This window comes from Pongo abelii, chromosome 5 (assembly GCF_028885655.2).
Source record: "Pongo abelii isolate AG06213 chromosome 5, NHGRI_mPonAbe1-v2.0_pri, whole genome shotgun sequence".
Lineage (NCBI taxonomy): Eukaryota > Metazoa > Chordata > Mammalia > Primates > Hominidae > Pongo > Pongo abelii.
The window spans coordinates 35,004,911-35,017,161 of record NC_071990.2 but is presented as its reverse complement, the minus strand read 5'-3'; the positions used below and the strand labels follow the sequence as shown (position 1 = coordinate 35,017,161).

The 12,251-nt window shown below is 45.5% G+C and overlaps 1 protein-coding gene across 1 annotated transcript; it reads right to left on the bottom strand.

Moving 5' to 3' along the window:
* Window positions 1–10,826: 10,826 nt before the first annotated feature.
* On the bottom strand, window positions 10,827–11,353 carry LOC100438978 (small ribosomal subunit protein eS10-like). The gene has a single exon (XM_054558725.2). The coding sequence runs from the start codon at window positions 11,322–11,324 to the stop codon at window positions 10,827–10,829; it is 498 nt and encodes a 165-aa protein (XP_054414700.2). The 5' UTR covers window positions 11,325–11,353.
* Between the last annotated feature and the right edge of the window lie 898 nt (window positions 11,354–12,251).

The window sequence follows — 12,251 nt, the reverse complement described above, 5'->3', positions numbered from 1 at the left end:
AGCTCACTTCAGCCTCAACCTCCCGGGATCAAGCAATCCTCCCTCTTCAGCCTTCCAAGCGGCTGGGACTACAGGCACCTGCCACCATACCCTTGTTAATTTTTTAAATTTTTTGCAGAAAAAGGGTCTCAAACTCCTGACTTCAAGCAATTTCCCACGTCAGCCTCCCAAAGTTCTGGGATTACATGTGTGAGCCTCTATACCCAACAACTGTGACATATTATAAAAAATGTTTAGTACCCACAAAAATTAAAAATAATTTTTAAAAAATGTTTAACTTAGATCTAATCAAGTTAACAGGATAGGCTATAGGATCAGCTAAAGGAAAGCGAAAGGCAGCAAACAAATTCTGGCAGTAGGATGTTGTAAGGACAACTGGCCTCTTTCCTTCACCAATTTAGGAAAAGGTATTTTTCTAAATTTAAATATTAAGAGACATAACAACCAGATGTAGTGTATCATCTACATCTAGATCCTAGTTTGGACAAACCAGCTATAAAGGACATTTTGCAGAAAATGCCTGGGTCTTGATGTTGCATTTCCAGAAACCCACCTTTGTCCAGGTACCTTCAGTTGATTTTCCTCAAGGGAATGGATTCATCAGTTATGTTGTTTATTTTGTTTTTGTTTTTGTTTTTTTCTGAGACACATTCTCACTCTGTCACCCAGGCTGGAGTGCAGTAGCACTGTCTCGGCTCACTGCAACCTCCACTTCCTGGGTTCAAGAGATTCTCATGCCTCAGCCTCCCCAGTAGCTGGGATTACAGGTGTGTGCCACCATGCCCGGCTCATTTTTTTGTATTTCTAGTAGAGACAGGGTTTCACCACGTTGGCCAGACTGGTCTCGAACTCCTGACCTCAAATGATCTGCTGGCCTCAGCTTCCCAAAGTGCTGGGATTACAGGCATGAGCCACCATGCTCGGCCCATCAGTTGTTTTGATTTCTTCCTGATTTCCCTCTGTGCTGACCCTGGCCTTTTTTGCTTTCAAGTCTATTCTTCACTTTTTCCCTGCTCTTTTCAAAATGGCAGTGGAAGCCGGGTTCAGTAGCTCACACTGGTAATCCCAGCTACTCAGGAGGCTGAGGTAGAAGGATCACTTGAGCCCAGAAGTTGGAGGCTACAGTGAGCTATGGTCTGGCCACTGCACTCCAGCCTGGGCAATGGAGCGAGACTCCATCTCTATTTAAAAAAAAAAAGTCAGGCGCGGTGGCATGTACGCCTGTAATCCCAACACTTTGGGAGGCCGAGGCGGGGAGATCACGAGGTCAAAAGATTAAGACCATCCTGGCCAACATGGTGAAACCCCGTTTCTACTAAAAATACAAAAATTAGCTGGGCATGGTGGTGCATGCCTGTAGTCGCAGCTACTTGGGAGGCTGAGGCAGGAGAATGGCTTGAACTCAGGAGGTGGAGGTTCCAGTGAGCTGAGATCACGCCACTGCACTTCAGCCTGGCAACAGAGCGAGACTCTGATTCAAATTAAAAAATAAAAAAGTCAGTGGTGGACTGACTCCATGAAGGCTGCACGGGCTGGACTCCTATGCTGGTTGAGTTCCAAGCTGAATTGCTGGGCTCCAGCAATTGGAGGCATTTTCTGGAGATTGGAGAGATCAAGGAAAAAGCCAGAGTATCTCCTACTCTGACACCACCTCCAAGCCAAAGTATCCATCCTTCCCCCACCCCTGAACATCAGGCTGTCTCCTACAACCTACTTGGATCTAACTTGTAGCAGTTGATCCTAGACCCTGAGCTCTGGTAGCACAGTGTTGTCCTGTCCCTCTAGTGTAAGGGTGGCAGTAGCTTCTTGCTGTCACTCATCTCTGTCTGGGCTATTTGACTATTCTGTTTGGCTTTTTGTCTCTGCCAACACCTGTATAAACCATTTGTCTGGATTATCTGGATTAAGTTCCGTGTGTGTGTGTGTGTGTGTGTGTGTGTGTGTGTGTGTGTGTGTGTGTGTGTGTGTGTGTGTGTGTGTGTGTGTGTGTGTGTGTGTGTGTGTGTGTGTGTGTGTGTGTGTGTGTGTGTGTGTGTGTGTGTGTGTTTTGAGGCGAAGTCTCGGAGTCTCGCACTCTCGCCCAGGCTGGAGTGCAGTGGCGCAATCTTGGCTCACTGCAAGCTCCGCCTCCTGGGTTCACACCATTCTCCTGCCTCAGCCTCCCGAGTAGCTGGGACTACTGGTGCCTGCCACCATGCCCGGCTAATTTTGTGTATCTTTTAGTAGAAACGGGGTTTCACCACATTAGCCAGGATGGTCTTGATGTCCTGACCTTGTGATCCGCCCGCCTCGGCCTCCCAAAGTGCTGGGATTACAGGCGTGAGCCACCGTGCCCAGCCTGTTCCCTGTGTTTTAAAGACTTAGAATGGTTTTCCAGGTTGGACCTTGACATATATGTATATATACATATATATATGCTCAGAGTGACCTTATCTCCAAGTCCCAAGGGGTATCTCCATCATGTCCTGCCCATAGGCCCTGTTATCTTGTAAAGCAGTGCTTTTCACACTTTTTCTCTGAATGTCCGAGGCAACTGAGAGAGTTCATTTGTCACCCTCATTCCTCTAGGTCTATAGTCAAAATCCCAAGTGCCCACCTGAGCTTGAAATGCCCTTGAAATCTTGTGTTCTTGTGTGGTGTCTTAAAAACTCACAATGTTAGTAATCTACTTCATAACACGTCTATGTTGTTCTTAAGGTATTTTACATTTAAAATGTATTTTATTTACTTATATTTGAATAGGTAGTGTATACACATGGTAGAAAATCAGAAAACCACAAAAATGTTTCCCAGCCACACCCTTGTTCCCAGTTTCTCTTCTTTTTCTTTACTTCTTTTTTTTTTTTTTTTTTTTTTTTTTGAGACGGAGCCTTGCTCTGTCACCCAGGCTGGAGTACAGTGGAGCAATCTCGGCTCACTGCAACCTCTGCCTCCCAGGTTCATGCCATTCTCCTGCCTCAGCCTCCCGAGTAGCTGGGACAACAGGCGCCCGCCACCACGCCCAGCTAATTTTTGTATTTTTAGTAGAGATGGGGTTTCACTGTATTAGCCATGGTGGTCTCAATCTCCTGACCTCATGATTCACTCAACTCAGCCTCCCAAAGTGCTGGGATTACAGGCATGAGCCACCGCCCCCGGCCTCTTTTTTTTTTTTTATAGAGACAGAGTCTCACTATAGCCCAGGCTGGAGTGCAATGGTACACTCTTGGATTACTGCAACCTCTGCCTCCCGGGTTCAAGTGATTCTCCTGCTTCAGCCTCCCCAGTAGCTGGCACTACAGGTGTGCACTGCCACGCCCAGTTAATTTTTCTATTTTTAGTAGAGACGGGGTTTCACCATGTTAGCCAGGCTGATCTTGAACTCCTGGCCTCAAGTGATCCACCTGCCTTGGCCTCCTAAAGTGCTGGGATTACAGGCGTAAGCCACTGCACCCAGCCCCTTGTTCCCAGTTTCTTACGTATCTTTCCAGAAAAAGATTATCCATATGCAAACAAAAATATGTTTCCTGGTTCTGTTTTACAGATGCATAGTATTTCGTTGTGTAGATGTACCTCCATATATTAATCAGTCCTTTATTGATGAATGCTTAAATTGTTTCCTGTCTCTTCCTAATTTAGTGATGCTGCAGTACATCATTAATTCACAGACATGCAAATATGTTTATAAGATAAAGTTTGGGCTGGGCACTGTGGCTCAGACCTGTAATCCCAGCACTTTGGGAGGCCAAGGCGGGTGGATCACCTGAAGTCAGGAGTTCAAGACCAGCCTGACCAACATGGTGAAACCCTGTCTCTACTAAAAGTAGAAAAATTAGCCAGGTGTTGTGGTGCGCACCTGTAATCCCAGCTACTCGGGAGACTGAGGCAGGAGAATTGCTTGGACCCAGAAGGTGTAGGTTGCAGTGAGGGGAGACGGCACCACTGCACTCCAGCCTAGGTGACAGAGTGAGACTCTGTCTCAAAAAAAAAAAAAAAAAAAAAAGATTGGCTGGGTGCGGTGGCTCACGCTTGTAATCCCAGCACTTTGGGAGGCCAAGGTGGGTGGATCACCTGAGGTCAGAAGTTCGCAACCAGCCTGGCCAACATGGTGAAACCATGAAAACATGGTGAAACATTCTCTACTAAAAATAGAGAAATTAGCCAGGCGTGGTGGCACACACCTGTAATCCCAGCTACTTAGGAAGCTGAGGCAGGAGAATCACTTGAACCCGGGAGGCGGGGGTTGCAGTGAGCCAAGACCGTGCCATTGCACTTCAGCGTGGGCAACGAGCAAAACTCCATCTCAAAGAAAGAAAGAAAGAAAAAAAAAAAAGATAAAATTCTAGGAGTGAAATTGCTAGGTTGAAGAGCTTTCTTTGCATTTGTAATTTTGAAAAATAATGCTAAATCGCCCTTCATTGTGGTTGTATTTGAGAGTGCTTTTGTACTCTGTCTGATAAATAAAAAATGGCATTGTATTATCATTTCTTTTTTGAGACAGAGTCTCACTCTGTCACCCAGGCTGGAGTGCAGTGGCCCAATCTTGGCACACTGCAAACTCTGCCTCCCGGGTTCAAGTGATTCTCATGCCTCAGCCTCCCAAGTAGCTGAGATTACAGGTGCACGCCACCACACCTGGCTAATTTTTGTATTTTTGGTGGAGTTGGGATTTCAGCATGTTGGCCAGGCTGGTCTTGAACTCTTGGCCTCAAGTGATCTGCCCACTCCGGCCTCCCGAAGTGCACAGGCGTGAGCCACTGTGCCTGGCTGTATTATAATTTTAATTTGTGTTTCTCTGTATGAATAAAGGTGAACATATTTCATATGTTAAAAAGTCCAGTGAGCCTGAGCAACATGGTAAGACCCTGTCTCTACAAAAAATACAAATATTAGCCAGGCATGGTGTCACACACCTGTAGTTTCAGCTACTCAGAAGGCTAAGGTGGGAGGATCACTTGAGCCCAGGAGATTGAGGCTGTACTCAGTCGTGATTGTGCCACTGCACTCCAGCCCAGGTGACAGAATGAGACCCTGTCTCAAAAAAAAAGATTTCACAGATCCTTCTTTGTAGATTGCCTTTTTTTTTTTTTTTTTTTTTTTTTTTGTGACAGAGTCTCACTCTGTCACCCAGGTTGGTTTGAGACAGAGTCTCACTCTGTCCCACCCAGGCTGGTTTGCAACAGAGTCTCACTCTGTCACCCAGGTTGGAGTGCAGTGGTGTGATCTTGGCTCACTACAAACTCCACCTCCTGGGCTCAAGTGATTCTCATTCCTCAGCCTCCCAGGTAGCTGGAATTACAGGCGCCCACCACCACACCCGGCTAATTTTTGTATTTTTTGTAGAGACGAGCTTTCACTACGTTGGCTAGGCTGGTCTCCTAATTCCTGACCTCAAATGATCCACCCGCCTTGGCCTCCTAAAGTACTGGGATTGCCTGACTGCCTTTTTATATTCTTTGCCCCTTTATCTGTTATATTGTTAGTCTCATCCTTTTCTTTTCTTTTTTCTTTTTTCTTTTTTTTTTTTTGAGACGGAGTCTCGCTCTGTCGCCCACGCTGGAGTGCAGTGGTGGGATCTCAGCTCACTGCAGGCTCCGCCTCCTGGGTTCACACCACTCTCCTGCCTCAGCCTCCCGAGTAGCTGGGACTACAGGCACCCACCACCATGCTCAGCTAATTTTTTTGTGTTTTTTAGTAGAGACAGGGTTTCACCATGTTAGCCAGTATGGTCTCGATCTCCTGACCTCGTGATCTGCCTGCCTTGGCCTCCCAAAGTGCTGGGATTACAGGCGTGAGCCACCATGCCTGGCCCTAGTCTCATCCTTTTCTTATTGATTTGTAGAGAGCTCTTCATATATTAAGGAAATTAACTCCATCCCTCTTATATGATTTGCAAATATTTTTCCACTTGTTATTTGTCTTTGGCATTATTTTGGGTAGTTTTTATCCTGAAAAAAAGGTTTTAATTTGTATGTTGGTCAAACTTATTTATCTTTTCTTTTTTGACTTCTGGGTTTTATGTCATATGTAGATAGGCCTTTCTAAGATTATTTGTTTAAATTCTCTCACACATGGGCTGGGCATGGTGGCTCACGCCTGTAATCCCAGCACTTTGGGAGTCAGAGGTGGGTAGATTGCCTGAGGTCAGGAGTTTGAGACCAGCCTGGCCAACATGGCGAAACCCCATCTCTACTAAAAATACAAAAATTAGCTGGGCATGGTGGCGCGTGCCTGTAATCCCAGCTACTCAGGAGGCTGAGGCACGAGAATCGCTTGAACCTGGGAGGCAGAGGCTGCGGTGAGTCGAGATCATGCCACTGCACTCCAGCTTGGGTGAAAGAGCAAGACTCCGTCTCAAAAAAATAAAAATAAAAAATAAATTCTCCCACATATTTTTCTTTTCTTTTTTTCTTTCTTTCTTTTTTTTTTTTTTTTTCTTTTGAGAAGGACCTCTAACTGCATCTCACTGAAAGAGAAAAAAAGAAAGACAGTCTCTGTCACCCAGGCTGGAGTGTGGTGGTGCAGTCACAGCTCACTGCAGCCTTGGCCTTTTGGGCTCAAGCAATCCTCCCACCTGAGCCACCCAAGTAGCTGGTACTACAGGCACATACCACCATGCCTGGCTAATTAAAAAAATTTTTTTAGAGACAAAGTCTTGCTGTGTTACCCAGGCTGGTCTTGAACTCCTGGACTCAAGTGATCCTCCCGCCTTGGCCTCCCAAAGTGCTGGGATTATAGGTGTGAGCCACTATGCCTATCTCATTTTTTCTAATCCTTTTATTATTTCTTTTTTTTCATGCTTATATCTTTATCCATCTGGAACTTATTTTAAAGTAAGGTGTGGAAGAGGGATCTATGCTAATTTTTGTTTTCACAAACATCAACCTAGTTATCCTAGCACCAGTTTTTGAAAATCTATCATTTTTCCTACTAATTTGAAATCCTATTTTATTATAGGCTAAACTCCTCTATATTCATTCTATTTCATCTCTGGGCTTTCTGGTCTGTTTCATTGGTCTATTGATTTGCATCTACCAAGTGTTTTAAGTATTACAACTCATTTCTGTTATTTTAATATAACAATCTATGTAAATTAACCAGTTGAATTACTTAGCTTTATCCCTTCCTAAAAAATTCTTCCAGTAGGCCAGGTGTGGTGGCTCATGCCTGGAAGAAATTTTCCAGTTGCATATGACAAAACCCTACTTAAACGTGCTTAGGTAAATAGGATATAGAGGCTCAGAAAGCTGGGACATTGAAGGGTAGATTTATCCTCAGGTGTGATTGACCTAGGGCCTGAAATAATGTCACTCGGTCTCTCTGCTTTTCTCATCTCTGCTTGTCTGCTTCTCTTTGCACACTGGCCTCATTGTCCCACGTTGCAACCTGGTTTCCTCCACACAGATGGGACAGCCTCATTTATCACCAAACTTCCATTCTTCTAGCACATAATGCCAGAAGCCAGGGAAGGACCTAAATGGGCACACTTATACATCAAGAGTCCTCCTTGGTTGGGGATGAATAGAAAACTGTGATTGCCAGTTCCACTTAAACCTCAGGGAGAGAAGGAGGAATACCGAAAACTTGGGGGAGTACTGTTGTCAAAGAAGAAGTATAAAAACGCATCCTGGGCCTAAAATGGTATGTACAGCTGCAACCATTGGTCTTGCCTAACCCAGTCTGCAAAGCCTAACTCAAAGGAGGTACCAGTTTAAGGTCGTAATTTCCATTGTCACCACCAGAAGACTTGGGTCCTTAGTTCCATACTAACCTACACCTTCCTGAACTCTCCTATATCTTTCCACAATGCTGAAACACAAAAAGTAATACTCAGTTATTCAACAAATGTTTACTGAGCATTCTCTTTGTGTTCAGGTCTCTGTTGGCCACCATTAATAGGAAAATGAGTAACACACTGTGCCCATCATGAAGTTTAGTGTGGGACATAAGTATTTAAACAAAGAATTACAGCCTTTTATGGTAAGGACTATGATAAGACAACTTTATCAAAAGGCAGTAGCACAATGGTCATGAGCACAGCCTCTAGATCCAGTCTGCCTGTGTTTGAATCCCAGTATCACCACAAGCTGCTGCTTTGATCTTGGGGAAGTTGCTTAACCTCTTTGTGTCTCAGCTTTCTCATCTGTAAAATGGGGATGATAATAGTACCTCTTTCAGAGGGTCATGGCTGTGAGGGCTGATTAAGATCATTCTCATAAAGCACTTGGCCGGGTGTGGTGGCTCATGCCTGTAATCCCAGCACTTTGGGAGGCCAAGACAGGTGGATCACGAGGTCAAGAGATTGAGACCATCCTGTCTAACACGGTGAAACTCCATCTCTACTAAAAATACAAAAAGTTAGCTGGGCATGGTGGCGGGTGCCTGTAGTCCCAGCTACTCAAGAGGCTGAGGCAGGAGAATGGCATCAACCTGGGAGGTGGAGCTTGCAGTGAGCCGAGATCATGCCACTGCACTCCAGCCTGGGCGACAGAGCAAGACTCCATCTCAAAAAAAAAAAAAAAAACAACGAATAATAAAGCACTTAGCACTGCATGGTAAGCATGCAGTAATTGGTGGATAGTGTTGGGACTGTCAATAAGAATAAGTACCCAAAACCTAGGTCTCTTGAATTCCAAATCCAGGAATCCCTCCAAGCCTCTTCAGGGTCACACAGGGGATGAGCTGTGGAACTGGAGAGGCATTATTCTTCTCCCAATAAGATACTTCAGCTTCACTTTGTTGTTTTGTTTGTTTTTACATCTTGTTTCTACTCCATCGTATCAGCAGGTGACTCCTCCATCTGTTAGGCACTCTTCAGAATCTACAATTCTTAGTTCCATTGCCAAACCTCAGGGCCCTGAAGTGCAGGGGAGAGGCTGAATTCCAAAGACAGACTTGCCTCTGTACTCTGAGTGATACTTCCAGAGCTGTTGATCTGTTGATGGATGCCTCACTGAGAAAGATCATACCATTGTGGCCTTCCCTGCTAACTTTTCATTTTGAACTGAGAGCTTGTGGCCATGAAGTGGACTCAGAAGGCTAAAACTGGATATTTCTATTTGGAAACAACAGCGGGATGTAGGGTTGTAAAAGCTCATGCCAGGCCTCCCAGGTAGGTGTAAACATAGCTGTGGCTGGGAACTCATGACTGTGGCTGGCAATCTTCATCCCACTCTACACTCTGCAAGTGAAATCGCTTGGGAGGTGACCTAGCTGCTGCTTTCCAAGGCCATGGGTATCTGGAGACAAAGCTTTCTCCACCTAGCCTGGGCAAATGAGAACAACACTAAGACTACGATGAGGATGCCCATCTGGCACCTACAAGGTGGTGGCAGACACCATCCATCTTTGCCTGGCTATGTGGGAAGGAAATAATTATTTATTAGTTCCACTGTTACTGTCCTGGCTCCCTCACAGTAAACAAAGGGCTCACTACTGAGAATAGAAAAGGCCAAAGTCCCAGGGCCTGGGGAACATGTTCTTTGTTGAACCTCTTTATTAATCTAAAGCTGTTGGACCAACAGGTTGTGGTGTTAGGCGGAAGCTGGGCAGGCACTAATCACTAAGGCAGAAGAACGGGTTTGGCAGGGTAGTTTTGAGTAGCAGCTTACTGAAAAGGTGTTATTAGTCACTTTTTTATTTTTTTATTTTTTGAGACAAGTTCTCAATCTATCACCCAGGCTGGAGTGCAGTGGTATGATCTCAGCTCACTGCAACCTCCACCTCCCAGGCTCAAGTGATCCTCCCACCCCAGCCTCCCGAGTAGCTGGGACTACAGATGCATGCCACCATACCTTTTGTATTTTTTTGAAGAGACTGGATTTCACAATATTGCCCAGGCTAGTCTTGAACTTCTGGGCCCAATCTATCTGCCCACCTCAGCCTCTCAAAGTGTTGAGATTATAGGCATGAGCTACCCCACCGGCCCTATGACTCACTCATGAAATGTCTTTTCTTAGATAGATATGATCTTTGGTCAGGGAGTATTCTATTAGCGCAGGAAGCTTCCAGTCTGACTCTAGGGGTGCCAAGCTGGAAACAGGAACATGAGTGGCCTCTATATGGCTTCATACTCCAGCAGAACCTGAGGTTGTGGTTGGGAATGAGACACTTACAAACACACACACACACACACCCACACACATACGCCATTCTGCTGCCCTATGGCATGTTATCTTTTAGTGGCTTGGCTTTTACTGGGAGAGAAGGGAAACTAACATTTATTAAGCACCTGGTTTGTGTCAGCACTAGGCAATGTTCTTTCATTATGTTATCTGATGGGATTTGATTTTGAAGCTTTTTTTACTGATAAGGAAACTGAGACTGAAGGAGATGATATAATCTGAACAAGATTGCATAGTTAATACGTGGGAAAAAGAGAATTTGAGCCCAGATAGAGTCCAGTGCTTACCCACTTTCCATTGAACACACTGCCTGTACACCTGAGACCTCCACAGTCCAGGCCCAAGTGCAACCTGCCCCAAGAAACTCCTTTGCTGCAATGGCTGAAGCTCATTTTTTTCAGATAGAGACTTCAAATCACCAACATGTAGCCCCCAGCTGGAACGCCTTCCACATAAAAGGGATAGCTCCCCTAAAAAGTATATCTTTTATGTCTTTTTTTTTAACTTTTTTTTTTTTAAGATGGGATTTTTATGTTGCCCAGGCTGATCTTCAACTCCTAGCCTCAAGTGATCCTCCTGCAGCCTCCCAAAGGCTAGGATTATAGGAGTGAGCCACCACACATGGCAAGTGTATCTTATTTTATGTAAATTATACCCCCATTAAACCTGACTTTTTTTTTTTTGGCTGTAAGTTTATTCAACGCAAAAGAATCCTCTCCAATTTTACTGAGGTAGCTGACTACGTCCACAGCCAAATCCACCTCTAAACTGGAATTCGGTTGCTGACCCAGCCCCAGACTCGGCTTTCTTGTCAGCACCAGGTGGCACAGCACTCCGTCTGTAGGTATCTCTCTCAGCTTCCCCTCTTGTGAGTCTCGCAGGTTGCTCACCCTCCAGACCTTTAGGCCGAGGCCTGCCAGTCTCTGGATGGCTACGGTGTAGGGTGACAGGCACAATCTCCGGGGGCAGATGAAGGTAATCATGGAGATACTGGATACCCTCATTGGTAAGGTACCAGTAGAAATGTCTCCAGGCAAACTGTTCCTTCACATAGCCTCGGGACTTGAGAGACTGCATGGCCTTCATGACATGAAGGTTGGGCACATTCTTGTCTGCCAGCTCCAGGTGCTTAGGCATGTGGACATCCTTCTTGGTCACCATGACTCCCTCCTTAAAAAGGAGTTCATAAATGGCAATCCGGTTCTTCTTAGGCATCAACATCTCTGCGGCTGCAGGGGCCGGGGCCGGGGCTGGAAAGCTAAACCTGACTTTTTATTTTTATTCATGTACTGATTTAGAGGCAGGGTCTCATTCTGTTGCCCAGGCTGGGGTGTAGTGGCATGATCATGGTTCACTGTAACCTTGAACTCCTGGGCTCAAGCAATCGTCCCGCCTCAGCCTCCCTAGGAGCAGCAGCTGGAACTACAGTCACACCACCACGTTTGTTTTTGGTTTTTGTTTTTTGTTTTTAGGATTTTTTTCTCTTTTTTTGAGACATGATCTCACTCTGTTGCCCAAGCTGGAGTGCAGTGGTGGAATCACAGCTCACTGCAGCCTCAACTTCCTGGGCTCAAGGAATTCCCCTACCTCAGCCTCCTGGGTACCTGGGACCACAGACATGTGTCACCATGCCCAGCTAGTTTTTTTATTATTTGTAGAGAAGAGGTCTCACTGTGTTGTCCAGGCTAGTCTTGAACTCCTGAGCTCAAGCAGTCCTCCTGCCTTGGCTTCCCAAAGTGCTGGGATTACAGGAGTGAGCCACCACTCCTGGCTGGACATCCAGCTAATTTTTGAATTTTGGGGATTATAGGCATGAGCCACCATCTCAGCCTATTTATTTAAGTGTAGTCAAAGTAGTGAGGAAGGAGGAAAGAGTAGAACAGCCAGGTGCAGTGGGTCACACCTGTAATTCCAGCACTCTGGGAAACTGACACAGGAGGATCACTTGAGCCCAGGAGTTATCAGCCTGGGCAACACAGGGAGATCTCTTCTCTACCAAAAAAAAAAAAAAGAGTAAACAAGGAGTTTGATCTGTAACTTAGTGGGAGCAATCGATTAAGGTAACTCACTACCTTGGGACTAGCCTGACTTTTTTTTTTTTTTTTTTTTTTTTGAGACGGTGTTTCGCTCTTGTTGCCCAGGCTGGAA

Coding starts and splice junctions, on each gene's coding strand:
- LOC100438978 (XM_054558725.2), bottom strand. CDS start 11,324: ATGTTGATGCCTAAGAAGAACCGGATTGCCATTTATGAACTCCTTTTT.